Source organism: Pocillopora damicornis, chromosome 1 (assembly GCF_964200805.1).
Source record: "Pocillopora damicornis chromosome 1, jaPocDami1.2, whole genome shotgun sequence".
Classification (NCBI taxonomy): Eukaryota; Metazoa; Cnidaria; class Anthozoa; order Scleractinia; family Pocilloporidae; genus Pocillopora; species Pocillopora damicornis.
The window spans coordinates 34,561,885-34,584,203 of NC_142670.1; the positions used below are offsets into that span (position 1 = coordinate 34,561,885).

At 42.1% G+C, this 22,319-nt stretch overlaps 1 protein-coding gene across 1 annotated transcript; it reads left to right on the forward strand.

Annotated features, from left to right (window-relative positions):
• The first annotated feature begins 2,908 nt into the window (after positions 1 to 2,908).
• Positions 2,909 to 22,203, forward strand: LOC113686849 (uncharacterized). Its single transcript, XM_089183061.1, has 9 exons — positions 2,909 to 4,615; positions 13,771 to 15,404; positions 15,982 to 16,030; positions 16,203 to 16,353; positions 17,153 to 17,555; positions 18,450 to 18,512; positions 18,900 to 20,428; positions 21,337 to 21,506; positions 21,860 to 22,203. Exons 1-7 carry the CDS (start codon positions 2,968 to 2,970, stop codon positions 20,274 to 20,276), a joined length of 5,325 nt encoding a protein of 1,774 aa, XP_089039187.1. The 5' UTR covers positions 2,909 to 2,967; the 3' UTR covers positions 20,277 to 20,428; positions 21,337 to 21,506; positions 21,860 to 22,203.
• The last annotated feature ends 116 nt before the right edge of the window (positions 22,204 to 22,319 follow it).

A 22,319-nucleotide genomic window follows, 5' to 3' on the forward strand; every position in this document is an offset into this window, starting at 1 on the left:
TTTACCGCAAACCCCTCGTGGCCGCCCCCAAGCGTCTACAACGAATGCTACTTCGCCTGCAGAAGTATAACCTCGAAATTGGTTTCAAGCCAGGCCAGCACATGTATCTGGCAGACACACTCTCTAGAGCACCCCTTCCCAACACCACATCGCGCGATGAAGTGCTAACCATCGACAAAGAAGTTGAAGAAATACATATGGTCGAGTTTCTGCCACTCCGCAAAGCTAGCCTAGACAATATCCGTAAAGAAAGTCTGCGAGACAGCACGATGCAAGCACTTCAGAAAATCATTCGAGAAGGGTGGCCTGAGACCAAGATTGATCTCCCAAATGACGTCACGCCATACTTCAACGTTCGTGACGAGCTATCAGCGCAAGATGGAATTATCTTCAAAGGAGACAGATGTGTAGTTCCAAAATCCCTCAGACCAGAAGTCCTATCCAGAATCCACCGATCACATATTGGCGTGGAAGGATGCTCGAGACGCGCGAGAGAAAGCGTTTTCTGGCCAGGAATGAACACAGCTGTGAAGAACTTTGTCAGACAGTGTGAAACTTGTCGAACCTTTGAGATCTCCCAGCAGAAGGAAACACTCCACCCACATGAGGTACCTGACCGGCCATGGTCCAAGGTTGGTGTTGATCTGTTTGAGACAAACAACCGACGTTACCTCGTGACAGTAGATTATTACAGCAACTACTGGGAAGTCGATAGGTTGGAGTCCAGTACAACATCTAAAGCTGTTATCTACAAATTGAAGCAACACTTTGCAAGGCATGGCATCCCGAACACTGTGTTTTCCGACAATGGCCCACAGTTTGATTCGGATGAATTCAGGAGATTTGCTCGAGATTGGGAATTCAATCATTTAACCTCAAGTCCCGGACATTCGCAGTCCAATGGTATGGCGGAAAGCGCAGTCAAGACTGTGAAAAGGCTTATTAAGAAGGCTAACAAAGATGGAACAGATCCTTGGCTCGCGATCCTCGACCACCGAAACACACCCTCAGAAGGCATGAAAAGCAGTCCAGCACAACGACTAATGAGTCGTCGAACAAGGACCCTACTCCCAACAAGCGAGAAGCTCCTTAAACCCAAACTCGCCAAAAATGTCCAAGAAGAAAAATGGAAGACAAGAACCAAGCAGGCATTTTACTACAATAGAAACGCTCGAGATTTGCCACCACTGAAAACTGGAGACTCAGTGCGCATTCAGCCCACAAGCAACCCCAAGGCGCCCTGGAAGAAAGCCACTGTTCAGGAACAGGTGAACATGCGATCCTACAAAGTCCTCACAGAAGATGGCTCTGCCCTTAGACGAAATAGAAGGCATCTGAAAGCAACTACAAAAGAGTCTCACACGCCAACAACCCAGATGCCCAAGCAGACAGAACTTCCCTCGCCATCTAAACACATTGAACAAGAAACTAACGCCAGTGGTCACTCCAGCTCAGAAGTAGCGAAGCCACAGGAGCCAGCGATCGAGCAGCCTGCGACTGATCTAACATCGCAAGCTTCCAAAGGCAACCAGACTCGCAGTGGTCGAATAACGAAGCCCCCGTCCTATCTGAAAGACTTTGTTCGTTAACCTGAGTCAGTGTCATGAGAGACAAAGACATTACCGGACTTGACTAGTTGATTCTTTTGGATAGTGGTTTTGATTTTTTTGTTTCTCATGTTTGTTTTGATTGTTCCGTTGTTTTCGTTTTGTTTCTTATGAAAGAAAGGATGTAACGAGAGCACACTCGGAGATCACGTGCACCTCAGGTGACACATGATACAGCGGTCGATGTTATCTAATCGCAAAAGGTTTTAGATCACATATATCTACATGAGAACGCACTTAGTTTACAAATAAAGACTGTTCGTTACCTAGAAATCGTGTGTTTATGCTAGAACGAAACATTTCTGTTGCACACTTTAAGTGTTTGTACTCTACTGTGTTGCCATCCTATTGTTTAGTCTATGTTTATGTCTTTACAGTATAGGTTTCCTTTTTCTGTTCTCCAAAGGTCTGGCAACAACAACATCCTTAACAGGTGCTGGTTTTATTTTTGTTCCCCTTGGTTTGTCCCACTGCTGTGGAAGGCTAGTAGAGCTTAACTGATCTGGGACATGTGTAAGATTGTGTAGCTTGAACCCTTGGAGAGTTTTGATTAGTCCTAATATATGAGAACAATGGCCAAAAAGTCTGTGGACCGAAAATACAACATAAAGATTAAAAAAAAACAAGTTTATACAGTTTGAATAAGACAGCTGTTAGGGGAATTGTTTTTCATTCAGTAACGTACTTCAGTAATGTACAATAAGTTTTAATAAAACTCGTTTAGAAATCGTAAAACAAATATAGATTGTAAAAGTTTGTCAAGATCACCCGCTTTGAGGCACCAGAATACACGAATCGAAATTAAAATTACATAATGTTATAAAGACGGCTAAAATATGAAAATTGCACTATCCAGGTAAGGTTTATCTATATTGTACAACGATCGTGACTTTCGATCGTGACTATCGAGAACACTCGATAAGCTGGAAACCATTCCACTTCGCGTCGTGGTTTCCTACGCTTATCTCGTGTTCTCCCAACCTCCCGCGTGTTTACATCAGGCTATGTAAACACGGAAACCATTTTACATTTCTTCAGCGTCAACTCGAACGACGGCATTTGTGTCTTCGAAAACTTTAATTTCATGAATATAGCCTTGTGCGTAATAGTTTAAGCCTCTTTCGAGGCAATTTTTCCAAACGCTCGAACTTTTCGGAAGGAAACTTACAGAGATTTGATCAGAGATTTTCCGTAAATCATCTGAAGCGTGAAGATAATTGCTTTGTTTATTCAAAACACCCGCCATTTTCTTTTCGCGCTATGCTTTGTTTGTGGGACAATAGCAACGGTTGCTAGGGAGAGAAAGCTTGAAATTAATGAGCGGAACTATAAATGCTGACCGAAGTAGAAGTTATCAAAGATGGAGGCAGTTGGTATCGAAACTGCGCCAGGTTTACAACAGCTTTTCAAAGACATTTCTCCAAAATTTAAACCTGTAGAATCAGAAAGTATTGTGAAAACTTTAAAAAAGAATTATGGAGGGAAATTTGATCAGCTGGATAGTCACGATTTGATGAAATGTTTTCAACTTCTTGAAGAGCACGGCTATGTATCTGACAACAAACTCAGTCTAATCGAAGACTTCGCTGCTACAAAATCTGACCAGGAGAAGCTCATTAAGGAATATATAGATCGTTTCAAGGCCTCACGTTTGGGTAAAGGTGATCCAGAGAAGGAGTTACAAGGACGGAGTGAAGAAATCAAGATAATTAACAAAAAACTGGAATCGAAAGACACCGTAGTACTAAACTTGTTTGGGTCGTCTGGTGTAGGAAAGAAGAAGCTTGCCATTGAAGTTTGCTCACAGTGGCAAGGGAAGTATCGTTTTTTTGATTTACGAGAAGCAAAGGATATGAAAGCGATCTATTACAACATGCTGCATTCTCTCGAACTAGTAATCCCAGTTGGTCGTGTTGATCAAAATTATGTTGTTACCAAAGTTATTGAGAAGGTTGAAGAGTTTAAAGGTAAGGAACATGCCGTTCTGTTTATGCTGGGCAATGTAGACCTCTTTACCGCAGGAAAAGGTAACGAAGGGAAAAAATTGAAAACAGCTTTCATGGAATTTTTGGCAAAGCTCTCAGAAAGCAAAGGAGAACGATCTCCTTTAAAGCTGCTTCTTACCTCTAGGACTGAGTTAAGAGGTCCCAAGAGGATGGATGATTTTGAAGTGGGTTCGCTAGAGGAGACTTCTTCAGAGAAACTGATTTTTCCCAAGGGAATGACTGATGTTAAACCAGAGCAGAAGGATAATTTAATGAGCATCATAAAAGGATTCCCTCTATTTCTAAGAGGACTAGGAGCTATTATGCGACAAGAACGAAAATCTCCAGAAGAACTTATCGCAGAAGTTGTGCATGCTCCAAAAAAAATGAAAGTAGAAGAGGATGCAAGTGGAAAGCTTGCTGGTTTTGATGAAGAAGGAGTGGATGTCAATCAGATGTCTGCAGTCAGTTTAATGTTTGAGACACTTTCCACAGAAAGGTTAAAGTTATCTGCAGTAGTGGTTTCCTTGTTTCATGGGCCTTTCTCTGTGGCAACAGCTGCCAAAGTTCTTGATATTGACCCCTCAGAGGCCATTGTGCAGTTAGAGGGTCTTGTAGCCAGCGAAATAATTTCTGTTGTTGATGAAGAAGCAAAAGAAAGGAAGTATGACATTCACCCTCTCTTATGGAAGTATGCTGACAGTATCAAGAATCATAAAAATTTTCTTGCTCCTTACATGGAGGCAAAAGCACGCTTTTACAAACACTTTATGTCCAGGATGGAGAAAATTGCCAAACTGATAGAGCCAGAATATGTCAGAGCATTCCATTTGTTTGAGAAAGACAGAGGAAACTATGAGTTTACCATTGAGATCTCCTTACAACCAGAGTATTTTGTTGTTCAAAGTGAATTCCATGACAATGCATTGCTTGCATCTCTTTTTACTGCAATGCTGACTGATAAAAAAATCATCAAGGTGTTTCATTCCTGGGCTGAGATGTGTGAAGACGATGGAAAATCAGGTGAGGGGCAGTGAATCTTTTCATGTGATATTGATATTGTCCAAATCTCATATTTAGCTTTACCTTATTGTCTGGGGAGACATTTAAGATGTTTTTTTTAAACAGCTTACATAGAGTTTTAACTCATTACAAAAGTTACCTTATCTTATTATATGGCTAGATAGTCCTGAGGTAAACCTGAATATTCTGATTGGATCTTAATTTGTTGGGATTTTGCCATTTAAACAACCAATTTTTTTCAGAAATAGTTAAGTGCCATGTATTTTTGTGTGCAAAGGCATCAAATCCAAAATAAAAAAGTTTAGTCCAAGTTCTGTATAATAAATTACTTACAGAACTTACCTTGCTTGCTTGCTTGAGCCGTACTGGTGAACATTGGTCCCTGTCATTTAAGTACAGAAGGAGCTATGCTCAGTCCATACCGTCAATACTGGCTAATATACTTCAGTATGGCCCTTATGCTCAGTTAGTATGAAGTTATTATCTCTTTTGTAACTAGAGGCTGTATTATTCTCTCATGGGAATTCCTATTATATAAACACCTTCCTATATATTTTTTCTTTTGTCTGAACCCCATTATTAGCACTCCTGTCCATCATTGAATCCCATGTTCTTAAGTTTAGACATAAAATTCAGGTTATCATGTAACCTTGTGGCTTTCTGCCATCTATGGCGGTTAATGTAATGACACATGGCCATTTAAACTGTTATTGTAGTTTGGCAATTGGAACAGTGGAGGAGTATAGCTCCAGGCGTCGAAACAACGTCGGAATGTCCCAAAGATACAGGATTTAATTCGAGGACATCGAGCGAAATACTGATTCGAGGCACCAAAGACCAATTATAATTCCAAACGTAGTTTATTCGTAATAATTGTGACTTGATGTCCAAAACCGTCAAACTAAAATACAATTAAAAAACCTAGTCTAAGCGATACTCACGAGCGCAAACACAGCTAACAATGCAACATTCGGTAACAGGAAAGGAAAACAAGGAAATCAATACAATAATACGGTCGCTTACCGATTGTCCTCTCTGTAACGCCTGAATGAGTCGCAATGAACGCAGAAACACTCGCAATAAGCTCTCTTGTTAAACTATCTACCGCAAACGACAACGCACGAGGTCTGACATATGATATCGAAGCGTCACTAATACGAAAACAAAGACTAATACATAACAGAAATAATATTTAACTCGACAGCAATTACATGGCTCCCCTAAATTGAGCTAATCAATTTAATGCAACTTAGGTTATCAGTTAATCAAGTGTTCAATCAAGTGCTAATCAAATCATAAAGTCAAATCCGGTTCATAGGTTCACAAGTGTTCGTCGAATCCTTGAGTGAAATCCAAAGGTACGGTATCTAGGTCCTTAAGGCTCCTTGGTGGGGACTCCCCGGTCCGAATCCTCCGCGTCATTGCTTGGTACAAGAAGTACCAGTTTCTGTACAGGTCGTTCAAGGTAGCTGATGTGCTTGACTCTGCGTCCCTTGTCATCCAAAGAAGCGTCTCCCACTGCTAGCTTTGCCTTTCGCACGTAACCATCAGGGTCACCGTAAGCTTCTTCTACGCGGGCGATCTGCCACATATTCCGAGGAAGATTGTCGTTGCTGATGATTACAACATCTCCTTGCTGAAGGTTACGTCTCGGACGTATCCACTTCTGTCGCAGTTGAAGAGTATGAAGGAACTCTTTTTTCCAACGCACCCAAAACTCGTTAGCCAAGTGTTGGACTCGTCTCCATCTGTTTCGAAGATATAGATCAGCACGCTGAAACTCTCCAGGTGGTGGTAGAACGATTCTTGACTTTCCTGTAAGCAGATGATTAGGAGTGAGTGGTTCCAATGCGTCCGGTGACGTTAAATTCTCAACGCTTAAGGGGCGGCTATTGACCACTGCTTCTACCTCCGTCATTAAGGTTTGAAGGGATTCGTCATTCAGCTGGCTTCCGCATTGGTCTAGTAGGACGGAAAGTACGTTGCGTGCCGTTCTTATCTGTCGTTCCCAAACGCCACCCATGTGACTAGCTGATGGTACGTTTAGCTGGAATTCAATCCAATCGCAGTTGCGTTCCAAAAGGAAATGGCGAACGCGGGTCTGATCCATTGAGGACAGCGCTTTCTGTAACTCGTTCTTAGCACCTACAAGGTTACTTCCCTGGTCGCATCTGATCGTTCGTACGGGGCCTCGGCGACTGATGAATCGGCGCAAAGCGTTGATGAAAGAATCAGTTTCTAGGGTTGCTGATACTTCGAGGTGGATTGCACGGCTTGACAAACATGTAAACAACGCTCCATAACGCTTCAATTCTTTACGGCCTTCCTTAATGAGCCACGGACCAAAATAGTCGACTCCGCAGTGAGTAAAGGGCGGAGCTGGTTCCAGCCTGTCTTCAGGCAAATTTGCCATCTTCTGTTCTTGTAATGCCCCACGGAGCCTTCGGCAAGTCACGCATTTGGAGATGCATCGGGAAACTGATGAACTCCCACCGATTACCCAGTATCCATGTGACCGCAGGTCGTTTAGCGTCATCCCTCGGCCTTGATGGCTTATCCTCTCGTGGTGATATCTCACCAACAAGGCGGTGATGTGGCCTTTACTTGGGAGGATGACTGGATGCTTAATTTCATAAGATACCAGAGCGTTTCTAATCCGGCCACCAACTCGTAAGACGCCATATTTGTCTAGGAAGGGATCTAGTCGATAGAGCGAACTTGTCTTCTTCATGGATAAATTTCGTCTCTTCGCAAATTCTCGACTGGCATCGTCGTTTGGCACTTCTAAGGATTTGAGAATCTTGATTTCTTCGGGAAAAACTTCTTCTTGGAGTGACTTTAAAATTGCCTGCTCGGCCTTTCGCATTTCATCCACCGACGGCGATCTGTATGTCGATGTGTCTTTCTCTTTGCCTGTTTTCTTTGCTGCATGTAACGGTTTCTTAGGACTTTGTTGAAGGGATGCTTTGAACTTCATACATGCAGCGACAGCTCTCTTGGCCCTGTGCCAATCGGAGAAGTACTCTAAGCGTTCGGAAATGGTTGCCATCCTTTCATGTCGAACTCCGGTAGCGAAAACTTGAACTTTCTTGACCTCCGGATCGTCTGGAGAGAGGTCAATATTTACATCGTCATTCCTGTTTGGAAGCTCTCGTTGCCATAAGAAAGGTGGTCCGTTGAGCCACCGGGATTCGATCAGGTCTTGAGGAGAAAGGCCACGCGAGGATTCGTCCGCAGGATTTTCTTTAGTCTCGATGTATTTCCACTGATCGGGGGTGCTGTTGTCTCGAATTTGTTGGACCCGGTTGGCCACGAAGACGTGGAAACGCCGGGCGTCGTTCTTGATGTAGCCGAGGACGACTTGGCTATCTGTGTAAAACACCTCTGTAATCTGGTCGTACTCAAGCTCTTCTTGCAATGAGGCGCTGATCCTTACGGAGAGCAGGGCTGCCGTCAGTTCGAGTCGAGGGATCGTAACAGGTTTCAGTGGAGTTACTCGGGCCTTGCCCATAACGAAGCTGCAGTGGACTCGACCAGTGTCATCTGTAAGACGCAAGTACGAACATTGGCCGTATCCGTGGTCGCTTGCGTCCGAAAAGTGGTGGAGCTGCACGGACGTGAGTTCTCCGAACGCATGTGGCTTGTAGCACCTCTGGATCTTCAGTTTCTCTAAGTGATGTAGACTGTTTCTCCATTTTTCCCAACTATGTCGCAGTGGCTCAGGTACTGGATCGTCCCAGTCAGGTTTATCTCGGCAAAGACTCTGGAGAATTTGTCTGCCAGTCAGGATCACTGGCGCTAGGAATCCCAGGGGGTCGTATACGGAACTGATGGTTGATAAAATTCCACGTCGGGTCAAGGGTTTGTCTTGCAGGACGATACGAAATTGAAAGGTGTCTGACTCCACGCACCACTGAACGCCCAGGGCGCGCTCTATTGGGAGGACATCATTGTGAAGGTCGAGATCCTTAACACCCTTTGCTCGATCATCAGGGGCAATCTTAGCAATTACTTCTTTGGAATTAGAGATGAATTTATGAAGACGCATTCCCCCTCTGGCGCAGATACTCTTAGTGTTCTCTATTAATGACGTAGCTTCAGAGACTGTAGCAACCGACTTGAGGCCATCGTCAACGTAGAAATCTTTCTTTATAAACTCAGCTGCGTCGGAGCCAAACTCGCACTCATTGTCGGTAGCAGTTTTCTTGAGCCCAAAGTTCGAGCATCCAGGAGAGGATGCAGCTCCGAATAGATGCACGGTCATGCGGTACTGCACTGGGGTTTTCGTAATGTCGCCATTCTCCCACCAGTAGAATCTCAAGTAGTCACGATCTTCTTCTTTCACCTTGAACTGGTGAAACATAGCTTCTAGGTCACACATGAATGCTATCAGTTCCTTTCTGAATCGACAGAGGACGCCAACCAGGGAGTTTGTTAAGTCTGGACCTTGAAGGAGGTACTTGTTTAATGAATGGCCCATGAAGGTTGCGCTGCAATCGAAGACAATTCTGATTTTGTCAGGCTTTTGAGGGTGGTAAACTCCGTGATGGGGGATGTACCACGACTTTCCATCGTCATCGGGCCTTTGTTCATGTGGCACCCTTTCAGCGAAACCCTTTCTGATGATGTCTTGCATGAATGTCATATAATCTTGACGATACTTCACATTGTTTTCCATTCGCGTCTTTAGTTTGTTCAGACGACGTAAGGCCAGTGACTTGTTGTTTGGAAGTTTCGGAGTGTTGCCTCGAAAGGGAAGTGGCATCTCATAATGTCCGTCAGCAGTCTGTCGGATTCCTTCTTCCATCTTCTTTAGAAACTGCAAGTCGTCTTGGGACAGTGTTCCTTGCCTGTCTGCCCTTTTTTCGGAGAAGTCCATTTCAAACATTTTCATGACTTGAAAGGGATTGATCACTTCTTTCACGTTTGTTTTGACCGAGAAATTGCAACTTCTCTTGTTGAGTCCTTCTAGATCTGCTTGAGGGTCAAGTGGCTCGCATGCTTCAATCGTATAAATTCGGTGAGAGACGCCTATCTCATCTTCGTCCCCGTCTTCTCCGCTAAGGGGTTGGGATATCTTTCCAATGATTCCCCAGCCAAGGTCAGATCTCAGAGCGTAAGGGCTGTCATCTTCTCCGGGAATTATTTCTCTAGGCATTATTGCACGTGGACAATCTGATCCTATCAGAATTCCTATCTCCACATCTTTCTGATAGGGTGCAATCTGTTCTGCAATCTTCTCCAAATGAGGCCACTGGAGCGCTGACTCGGGTCTTGGAATGTGAGATCTCTTCGCTGGAATAATTTCACGAGAAAAGGCTTTAGGTAAGTGAAGAGTGATTTGTCGCTTGAAGTCTTGCACGATGAGGCCTCCTACCTTTCTACTCTTAATCAGCTCATCGGTGGCGTGCATTGTTGATAACAACAAGTTCGTCTCAGGTCCTGACACATCAAGATGATTGAGGACGTTATCTGCAACAAACGTCGTGTCTGATTGATCGTCTAAAAGAGCGTACACTAGTCGCTCAGTCCGTGGATTGCTGGCGTGGCTCAACCAAACCGGGACGATCATTGAGTTCGCCTGACTTCTACTCTGACCATTCATAAAGCAAGCTGCAGAATTTGGCATCTGGTTAGGGTCTCCTTTATCGCGGGTGTTTTCTTCGCGCTTCCTGAAGTCGCCATGCAGAGGCGTCGGATGCTGTCGTTTACAAACACTGCATCTTTTTCTTTCCTTGCAATCTTTGGACAAATGACCATGTTGTAGGCAGCCGAAGCAGAGTCCTTTCGCTGAAGCAAACTCCTTTCTTTCATTGATTGTTCTCTTGACAAATTCTGGGCATGCGTCTATATCGTGAGATTTCTTGCAGTAGAAACACGACTTAACTGCTAAAGGTGGTTTGGTTTCTGCCGGCCCGCCTTTCTCTTCGTTTGAACTTGTTGTAAACGCATTTGCATCACGAGGTCTTCTAGGAAACCTTGGTTTCTTGTCCTTATTTCTCTCGCTTATTGTTCTGTTACTGTCTTCTTCATTGAGAGGTGGCGAAGACAGTACAGGGTCGCAAGCGATGTCAGCCTCCTTTACCACGAACTTCACGAATTCCGAGAAGGGGGGGAAGACTTCGTTTTCCTCCTTCCAGTTAAATGCAAGTCGACTCCAGCGATTACTAGCCCACTTCGGTAGCTTTGCAACGAGTTTCCGGTTTTCATGATCATCGTTTAGGACACGAAGACTTCCTATCTTCTCCATTAACTTCTGACATTGGACTAAGAAATCTGAATATTTTCTCAAGGCAGTACTATCGTTTGGATGAATCTTTGGCCACGATTCAAGTTTCTTGCGACAGGTTGCTGCTACAGCAAAGGGATCGCCAAAGCGCTTCTTGAGCATCTCTTTGGCTTTATCGTACGCATCTTCTGAGTCTAGAAGCAGAAAGCTATCTACAACTTCTTTAGCTCCTCCCTTCACATATCTTCCGAGAAAATGAAGCCTCTCAGATGGTCTAACAGCTCTTCCTTCTATGAGGGTTTCGAATGCTTTTACCCAAACAGGATACTGCAACAGATCGCCATCGAATATTCCTGGTTCGGGGAGCGGAAGACGACTTTGGTTCTGGGTTTCCGCCAGCAGCTTTGCAACTTCGATTAGTTTTGATTGAATCTGGCCTTCTGAGTTACTGTCTGTTGGTGAAGGGTATCCGTACTCGTGTTTCTCTCTGTTAGCAAGGGACGGAAAGGTCATTCTTGGAACTTCTGATGAGAAGGGGTTAACATGAGGAGTCCTTGCTGAAGTGTAGATTGGTCCGGTACGCGCAGTGAAGGGATTCAATGGACTAAAGGTTGGCTTTGTTGATTCAGTAATGCTTCCTTTAGGTGGGCTAATAGGTGTCCATGGAGCCGGGATGAAAGGCAGCTGACTTGACACGGATACTTTTACATTGGAAATCGACGCTGATTGGTCATCAAGAAACTGTTCTAAAAGCGCTTTCGAGTCCGTCTCCAAGGGAGGACTGACAGGGAATTCGTCTAGGATAATTTCGCCATCTTGCTCTTCATGTTTAATGGAAGCAATCATTTGAGCTTCTTTCTTGACCAATTCTTGTTTGATACGAAAGTTCTCCTCTAGAGCCTTTAATTCTTCTTTGGCGCGTTCTTCTTCTCGTGCGATTTCCATCTTTCTTCTTTGCACCTCGTCCATTTTCGCTCGGTGTTCTATTTCCTTCTCTTGTCTCTCCTTAGCGAGCGCCATTGTAGCTCTTAGAGAGGCGATGTCTCCCTCAAGTTGCACTCTTTTCTCTCGTAAAGATAATAATGAGTTTCGAGAAGACGAACGAGAAGATTTACGGCTTGACCTTTCGGAAATTTTGCTTGTCTTGGTTGATCGTGAAATCGTTGAACTCTTAGAGTCCTGTTCTTGCTGCAAGAAGTTTATTCGGTCGCTAACCATTCTCAGGGCTTCGTTGTTTTCGCGAGAAACAACTTCAAATTCCTCGTACAAGCGGTTTCTCTCTTCCTCTTCTTCAATCACGGCCTCCAGTGCCTCGTGCGACAGGGACAATTGCGTCATCTTCCTCTCCAGCTCTTCGCATCCTGCTGTTAGTAACGCAATGTCCTTTCGAGTCACCAGAGTCGAATGAATGGAATTAATTTGTTTTCGCCAAGACCTTTTTGCCGTAATAAGGGCCTGAAGGCGAAGATTTCGTACATATTCGGACCCCTTTTCCGTTGAATGCTTTTCTCTTGCGCTTCGACGAGGCGCTTTATGCTTATCGTCTGAATCTTCAAACTCCACGTGGTCTACGAGGTTTTCTAGACCTTCTCCAGCGCTTTCGGCCATGAGATCTTACTCCTTTCGATTTAATTGCATGTTTCGTTCGTTGGCTATTATCTATTTGATGATGATTGCAGGATCCGACGCACAGAAGATCCAATACGCTCTTAATCTTTCTTGAGAAATCGTTTGACTATAGCTCCAGGCGTCGAAACAACGTCGGAATGTCCCAAAGATACAGGATTTAATTCGAGGACATCGAGCGAAATACTGATTCGAGGCACCAAAGACCAATTATAATTCCAAACGTAGTTTATTCGTAATAATTGTGACTTGATGTCCAAAACCGTCAAACTAAAATACAATTAAAAAACCTAGTCTAAGCGATACTCACGAGCGCAAACACAGCTAACAATGCAACATTCGGTAACAGGAAAGGAAAACAAGGAAATCAATACAATAATACGGTCGCTTACCGATTGTCCTCTCTGTAACGCCTGAATGAGTCGCAATGAACGCAGAAACACTCGCAATAAGCTCTCTTGTTAAACTATCTACCGCAAACGACAACGCACGAGGTCTGACATATGATATCGAAGCGTCACTAATACGAAAACAAAGACTAATACATAACAGAAATAATATTTAACTCGACAGCAATTACAAGGAGGTCTATATACAAGTAATTGAAATTGGACAGAACCACTTTCGGATTACACAATGTGCACAATCATCCCACCAAAATGTCAGACTTGACCTATCTGGAACAGCCAACTAGATTTTGGTGCAAAAGCTATGAGTCACTGAAATTTGAGTGACTACCTTATTTTATACCTTGCAAATCAAACTCAAGAAAAATCTTTAGTGAGGAGGCTATCCAGGTTCTGATGAGCTTTAGGCTGATATATTGAATTAAGGTCACACTGTTATGGCACCTGCAGTTATTTTATGTCTCAGTTTTTTGTTACTTGTACATTGCTGTTGATACAGTCAATTGGAATTTTTGTGTTGTGTAGCACAGGGGTAATTTTGCCAATAATTTTTAAGCCAGCCTGCACTGTGCAATCAGCCAAGCCGAAATTATTCACCCATTTACTCCCTGAAGTCTTTTACCATCACTTATTTGATTCCACAAGTTAACTGGGAAGAAGCTACTTTGGAGGGACTCTGGGAAGAAAACAGATAGAAAAAAAATAGTAAAAAAAGAAAGAAACAAACAAACAAAAACAAAGAAGTGAAATTTCAAATCACTACCTGGTGACAGTTGTTGAAAACACAGAATGATATTTCTTGTGATAATTTACACTTTGTTATTTGTAGATACTAAGCACACTTCATCAGCAGTGATATCTGTTTATTAGTTTGATTCTTCATCTTTGTATAGGTTCCCTTTTCCGAGCGCAGTTGAAGTCCTGGGAAGCCAGGGAAGTTTCAGATGTTGATGGAACAGAGAGAGGATTTGAAACATTGAGGGAAGCTCTGAATTCACTGGAGAAAGTTGAGGATCAAAGTAGTGAATCCTTTATGCTCACCAAGGGGCTTTACTTGCGCACTGAAGGTGAAATCCTTTGGAGAAACAGAGACTATAAAAAAGCACTGGCAAGTCTGGAGTTGTCCTTAACTTTCTCTGAACCACTGCTAAAGGAGCATACTGACCTTGCAAGGTGCTACATGGCTATTGGAAACAGCTTTTTTCATCTGGACCAGCCCAGGAAAGCGCTTGAGTTCTATGAAAAAGCCTACAAAATGCAAGAGAAATTAGCATCAGAGAATCACTTTGACGTGCCAATGTACAAGAATCAGATTGGAACTGCGTATGAAGGCCTTAAAGATTATGAAAAGGCGGTTCAATGGTACAGAGATGCACTAAGTCTTCTGGAGGACCTTAAACTTTCAGGTTACTGGGATGAGGCACACTTCTTAAGAAATCTTGCTAATGCACTCATGTTTCAAGAGAAATATGAAGAGGCAATGGAACCTTCAGAGAGGGCTTACAACATAAGGATGAAGCTTCTCGGAAATCACCCACAGACTGTGCGCAGCATTTTTCAACGAGGGGTCCTTCAGGCCAATCTTAAACACCCAGAAGAAGCTTTGAAGCTGTTTCTTGAAGCATGGGAGATGGAAAAGTCACTCGGTGTAGGAAACCATAGTGAAGTGTGGCGAAAGATTATCACAGGTGTGGAAGATATGTGTGATTGGACACTCAATTTTCTACGGATGAGGTCATTTAGGAAAGAGGCTTTCAAGTTTTGTCAACGTTTCTGGGAAGAACAGAAAGCTTCTCAACAATTCTCTTTCAACATGTTTAACAAAGGCATCGTTGATGCTCTGAATGATCTTGCTGATGACAAGAAAGACAAAGCTGTAGTACAAAAGGAACAGTTGTGGTTCTACGAGGTGAGGTGTTATGCCAATGAGAGAGAGTTTCAAGAGGACTTTGATTTGGAAACTGATAATAATGCTCTCTGTGTCATGCTGAGTGAGAGGGAAAATCTCTTGGACGAGACAGTGGTGCTCTCTTCTCGACTTAAGGAACGCGAGAAGGCGTGGAAACACAAAATGGACAAGGTGGCTTTGTACAAAATGTGTCTGGTGAGAGTGGGTTTCCTTGGAAACAAAGAGGACAGGTTGGACAAAGCGTCATTGAACATGAAGGTAGAAGAACTTTACAAAGAGACAGGACAAAAAGGAATGATCGCGAAATTTCGAGAGACATTGTTGGATTTGTGGCAAAAGCAGTGGGAAGAAGGAAAAAGTAACGAAAAAACAGAGAAGATCGGCTTGGAAAGGGAGAGAACAATCGAGGGAATTCTCAATCTGTGCCTGGAACTCAAAAAAGTAAATATGTACAGACGGTATGGACAAGAAGCATTGAGCTTTTATGAGGAGATATGGGAGATTAAACATGATGAGATGAAGGACCGTGAAATGAAGAAGTTTCTTCGTAAACTCAAAGAGTTGGCATCGTCCATTGAAGATTACACGAGCGAGAAGTTTTACAAAACTGTATTACAGGTAAGATCACGCTTATTTATCAACAAAAATAAACATCGACCTTGTCTGTTGTGCGAGCAGCTTTTTGTATCAGCTGTTTTCTCTTCACTTTGCACACGACTTAACTCTTTTACCCTCCAAGATCTCATTAGTGATTCTCCTTACTGTCTACCAAACAATTCTTACGATGTTATTTCGGATAATTTGGTTTTGGATCAACTTGTAATATCCTTATGGATATTTTTCTTTATTCTCACAACTTTTCTGCTTGTTATTGCATTGGTATTGTAAGGAGAACTTCTGTCTTGGTCACTCTTGGAAGGAAAAGGGCTAATCTTCTCATTTCATGTATGTGTTTGTTCTGTTGCGCTCTGTTTTCTGTTCTGATTTGATGTAGTTACCACTGGCGACAAATCCTCATTGTTGGACACTGATATTACAAACATATGAGCTTGTACATTTATCGGGATATATTAGTAAACTTGAACTTTTTTGATTCATGATTTATCGCGGCAAACAGGTCAACGAATTCTCCTTAAAATTTCAGATACATGTAGTTTCTAAGCTTCTGTCTTCAACTGTTGTGTTTTGTTTCCAGGCGCTGAATGAAACTGGGAGACATCCAGGAGCCAAATTAAGGCCAAGAGGTACTAAAATTATGTAGAATTTTGAATTTTCGTGAACTCGAACATCTGAAAGAGAAATATTATGATGGTTCATGCTGTCAAAGATCTAGACTTCCTTCTTGCCTGGTTTTCAGTTTCCATAGTTTTACTGATAGCAAATTGCCTTCTCCTGACCTTCTATCTTCTCCTATAGTTGCACAAACTTCTCCTACACCGAAGGAAGAGGAAAAGGTTAGTGAAGAAGATGAATTGGAGATCGAAATTGGTTCAGAAGAAGAGAGTGAGGTTGGAGCTGAGGAGCAAGTAGACACAGATGAAGATGTTCAAACCGAAGACAGAACCAAGTAAATAACAAAATTACGTTTACCAATATCTCATCCTCGAATAGTTATATAGATGATTGGGGAGACGTGCTCTCTGATTGGTTGGGAATTCTCCGTATTTTGCTATACTCAACCTGCCAGAAATGATTATAATAGCGAAGAACTGAATTGAAAATAGCCACTGTGTATTTTTTTACTATGTTTCTGGGGAAGAAAAAAAAAGAAAAATTCAGTTCCTCTGATACTTACTCTAGAGAGAAGAACAAGAAGAAACATATACCTTAGGCTTAGGGAGTGGTCTAAGTAGTTGGGCAGTCGTCCAAAACTTTACAAAAAGACAGGCTCGTGTATGTTTTTATTTTATCTTGTTCCTAACCTCAAACTGTTAAGCATCTTATTTACTTTTCTCGCTGTCTGTCACGGAATAAAAAGCGAGGAGCGTAGCCAATAAGGTTGCATCATTTTCATAGAATTAATGTAGATTTATGCGAATATCAAAGAATTCTGTATTATTTTCTCCGTCACCGTCACGAAGAATTGTTCTACGATTGATTGTCAGTTCCGTTTTGATCAGAGGTAATTCTTAACAATAATGATGAAAGTGTCAATGACAGCGACACATACAATAGCAGTGGTGATGACATTGGCATCGGTCCCGCCACGCTTTCCCTACGGTAGTAAGTTAGTGACGAACAGATTACTTTCTAAGCTATCGGTGATTTGGGAAACTAACTACCTGTGAAGCGCTTCTCTTAAATATGAGCAAAAGAAGATTTTTTTTCGATGATTTTTAAAATGATGCCTTATCGTTTTCTCTCAGATTTTTGCCTTTGAGGGTGGCTGCTAATCTTACTGGTGTTGATGCTGGTGATGTCTCTGATCTGGCCAGGAGATCGATGAAACAACGAGCTGGGTTTTTAGCTTGCATGTGTCGGAATGTTCTACCCGAAAGATACTTGCTGAAGCTATTTTGTTTCCCACTTCGTTTGAAATCCAAAGTGAATAAGGATATAGCAGAGTTGAATTACGATGTGATCTTTCAAGGAGATGGAAACTCGAAGAAACCTCTATTCAACGAAGACGAAATGTCTGTTTCTCTTTCAAAAGGACTGAAGGTGCACGAAGGAGGAGATACTGGTAATGAGTTTTCGTTAAAAATGCGCCACAGAGAGATACAAAAACTGGGCGAAAATTACCTGAGCAGCTCGCAAAGCATAAGCTCAGTTTGTTTTTCTGCAGACAGATTCCCTAATTAATTTTGGTCGCAAAAGTGTCCGTTGGATTGCTTTTACACTAACGGAGAATGCATTATTTTCTCTCTTGTGCCAGGTTTTATGATGATGGAGAAGACCAAAATCATGTGTACGTTACTATTGAAGATAAAAGTAACATGTCAGTAGACTTCTTGAAACGGCTTAACGCCTAGGATAGGACAGACCCTGAATGGTTATGTACAGTTCCCATTATTATTCGAAGATCTCCATCGCAGGTATTTCTTCTTGTTTTTTAGTTGCATTGATCTTTCTTAATTTGCAGTAGAAAGGCATAAGAACGAATGTAAACTATGCCGGATTGACACAGTCGTCATCTTAATTAGCGGCAAACATGATTAGGAAAGCTATTTCTAAGAAGTTAGGTTGTTTTCCTCACTCATCCCCTACTCGATGACAAGGGTCATCTGTACGTAATTCCTTTGGTACAGATTTGACGTTGTCAAAAGGACACATCAAGGGCTTAAATTAAACTTAATTAATCCTGTGATTGTGATAAAAATATGAACACCTTCATGGTACAGTTATAGTAGAATTCACTAAGAAACTGTTGACTGTTTATTTTTTAAACCATTATTCGACAAAAAAGAGGAAGCAGTGGTTATTTACACGATTCACAGCCCTCCATTAGCAGATAAGCGTTGACTTTACATCCCTTTTCTGGAGCTTAGTTAGGCCAACCAAGAGCAGATTTGTATAAAACATACATACTGAAGGAAGTTGTTAGGTTGAGTTTTAAGAAAAAGTTATTATTAACTTTAATTCTAACGTTGATAACGTTTCAATTTTTTTTCATTTAGTTGTAAGCAAATATTATTGGTGATTGTTATTATTTTTTTTTTTAAGGATTCATATCTATCCTCTCAGTTCTTTCCACGTACAACCTTACCCAGGAAACCAGAAATAATTGTGAGTTTGTGTTTCAGTGATTTTGCATGATCCCTATATTTGGTGCTTAGCTTCATGAAACTGCTCTGTGATTGACATTTGGTGTGACTGACCACAAAGAAGACATGTAGATATACTGTGCAAACTGAAATTGCCAAGTAGCAGTCTAGTTAACTGAATCTTTGAGTATGTGCCGAATGTGGTCAATGCTTGTCATATGAGAACTGTTAACACCACAACTTCTGAGATTGTCTTGCAAAGCTACGGCAAAGAAAGCGTTACAAAGCATCTTTCTTGTGTACATTTATCAACCTCCTTCTTCGTTCAGTAATTCGAATGATTTGGTTTCTCATTTGGAAGTCCGTTTTGATACTTTTTTCATTTAAAGAAATGGTTCTTTTGTTGCAGGCGTCTTCAAATATAACTGACACGTCACAAAGCGAACGAGGAACTCGAGTTAATTCAAGAGGGTCCGGCTCAATATTGAAAGTCTCTCTTTTGGCAAGTGAGTGGAGCTCATCAATGGGAGGATTGTCCACCATTAACAGACACCTCGCCATTCAATTGGGCAGGCACGCCCAAGTGGAAGTCACTCTCATTGTCCCATCCTCCAGTTGCTCTAAAGAGGAGAAAAGTTTCGCACGAAGCTGCAATGTTACCATCAGGGAAGTACCGTATCGTGCAGGTTACGACCCTCCTGACTGGCTGATAACTCCGCCGGAAGACCTGGAAATTGATGTAGTAGTGGGTCATGGTCAGAAGTTTGGTAAACCAGCCCAGTTTATCACAGAATCACACGGTTGCAAGTGGATTCAGGTAGTTCATACTTCACCTGAGGATCTAGGAATGCACAAGAACTATTCCAAGGTCATTCCAAAGGGTGAGGAGAAGAAAACAATCGAAGTAGAGTTATGTAAACAAGCAGATGCTGTTGTCGCAATTGGACCTAAGTTAAAGGAGACCTTCTCAGCTTATCTTCGCTCCTGTGGCAAACAGGAAGACATAATTGAATTGACTCCAGGCATCTTCAGTGAATTATCGACCATAAAACATGCTGCAGTGGACAATAAAAACTTTAGGGTGTTAATCTTTGGTCGGAGTGATCGAGAGGACCTTGAAGTTAAGGGATACGATATAGCTTCCAAGGCAATAGCCGAACTGAGCGACCCTACTTACCGCCTGATCTTTGTGGGTGCACCTGATGGAAAAGAAGAGGAGATTAAAGATTATTTGCTTCAGAATGGAATTCCTGATGATCAGCTAACTGTGAGAAAGTTTGTGCAAAGCAAAGAGGAATTGGAAGAATTGTTTTGTGAGGTGGATCTGTGCATCATGCCATCAAGAGTGGAAGGGTTTGGCTTAACGGCCCTGGAGGCTATGTCAGCTGGTCTTCCCATTCTTGGCAGTGGCTATTCTGGATTCGGAGAAGCACTGTGCGCTATGCCATCAGCCAAAAAAGTTGTTGTTAAATCTAAGGATCCCAAAGTATGGGCAGAGGCAATCGCCGGTGTTCGCGAGAAGGAAAGATCACAGCGACTTCAAGAGATTAAACAGATACGGCGTTCCTATGAAGAGAAGTATGACTGGGAAAAACAGTGTGAAATTCTCGTGAAGAAGATGTGGGATATAAGTTCTGGTAAGAATATTCTAAACGTTGTGAAAATACTAATTTCGGACTATGAAAGAGTGTTTTTGTACCGCTGGAGGCCACATCAAACGTGTTCCACCACTACAAGTACATTAACATCACATGATACGGAGAATACGAAAGATGCGGAAGTTTGAGCTTTTTGTTGGAGTAAGGAAAAATTGGTAACTGTCTCATCACGTTCATGGGGCAAAGAACAGTTCTGAGTCCTCAACGAGGAATAAAACCTCAGACTTTGGAATCCTTGCTCCGATTCTGTACTGACAGCTGAGCTCCGAGGAGCTTTACTGTGAGTTAGGCTTTTATCAAATTGATATGTGACAACTCTCTCTATTCCACCACCAAACACATAATTTGTCATCTTTCTGATCCTGGTTATCGATTGATATCAATTTAGTTGAGGAATACGCTTATTATCTCTTCAAGCATTGCTCATCTTAGCAGTACGCAGGTTGCCTGTCACGTAAAAACATTTAAGTAACGGCTTAACTCACAAGATTCGTTCCTTAAAATGTAGCTCAGTAGTAGTGCAACATCGCAGCACGGAATCTAAAGGTCTGGGGTTTCAATTCCTCGTGGGAGAACCAGATTTCTCTCCTTTGTTCCACGCTTGTGTGAAGACGAATACAGTCGAACCTGTATTAAGCGGTCGGTTGTCAAAGTCCCGAAATTTGTACTCCACCTCTGTAAAACGTTCACCTGTATTAAGCGGTTGTGGTCACCCTTTTTTGAGTCCCAACGGCCTGTTTGTATTGTACCTAACCTGGACTGAACGGTCACTTAAAGTGAGACCACTCAGATAAAATTAGGAATAATCTATCACGTATGAGTTTATCCTTATTTATCTTCCGAAATCAATGTTGGTAGAATTTTTGAGCGAGTCTTTGAACTTTGAGTGCTCAATGCTGGCATAAATTTGAGTTAAGATCTGAAAGCTTCTGTCTTCAATGATGATTGATGATTGAATGCTCCAAAGACAAATGGGGAAAAGTATCCTCAACCGGCTTTTGAACAGAGAAATGTAGAAACCTAGATTAAAATTTAGCCCTTGGTTAGCGCTAATCGGCCTTCGAACAACTGGGCCCTGAAGTGTTAGCCAGCTTCCTGTCCGCACATAGGAGTTTTCCTCACAGTCTTCAAAAGAAGACCGCCTCAAATGCTGGTCCATTCACTAACAGGAATTTTGTCTTGTGCTAGTTGCAGGAAATTGAGTTATTTGCAAATAGAAGAAACTGAGGAAAAAAGGCCAAAACACGCACAAAAATAACTTTGGAATTACGCGTGGACGTTATCCTAGCAGAGTACAATAGCTAAGGAAATTACCAGATATATTACCGTTTACCCTCGTTCCCGCAGTACCTTCATAGGTGAGTTTTAACTTAGGGCTCTCGTTTGCTCTCTTCCTTTGATTGTATAGTTGTCCATTACTTCAATATCATGTCTTAAATCTAGTACTTATTAACCACGTCTGCGTCATACATAAGTATTTCCGATTTCACGGCTTGTATCACTCAAAAAATAGAAATAAAAAAGGCAAAGATTAGCTGTAAACGTGCCTATTCGGATTTGTTCCGGTCACCTCATCAACTTGACCTGGGAGATAAAGCAGGTGCTTTTTCGGTGATATTCACTGCATAATTGGTAGAGGTAGGATATAATGCTTAATGTGTCAATCTAAGTTGTGTGCACTTAGCTTTTTGTCCTCTTATTTTCGCTATAGATCCTTACCATGACAGTAGAGCCTACCTTTAACGTGACAATAAACAACTCAGATCAAAGTGTTATCAAAGAAACCTCTGTGGCTCAAAATTCGTCAAGGCTTTTTGGATGACAGTGCTCGACCCTATGAATGGAAATATTTCTGGAACAGCGATGAAACAGCTTCGAAATTCCCTTAAACTTGCAAACTCTTCAACCCTAGTTTATTTCATCTGCATAGATTTCTCGGAGATATTTTCCATCGTATTCCGGCAATTTTTTTTGGCCTCGATTAAGCTGAAATTTAGTTTAAATGTCACTTCTGAAAATAAGAAAAATCAAGAACATAAAATCATGTTTCTATGACATGTGTGTCTCATTAATTTTGCTTCCGCAGTATGCCTTCTTTCTTTTCCTTTTCTGGTAGCAAATTAACAATTTTGCCTAGTGCTTATTTCATGCCGTTCACCTGCCTAGTCCCA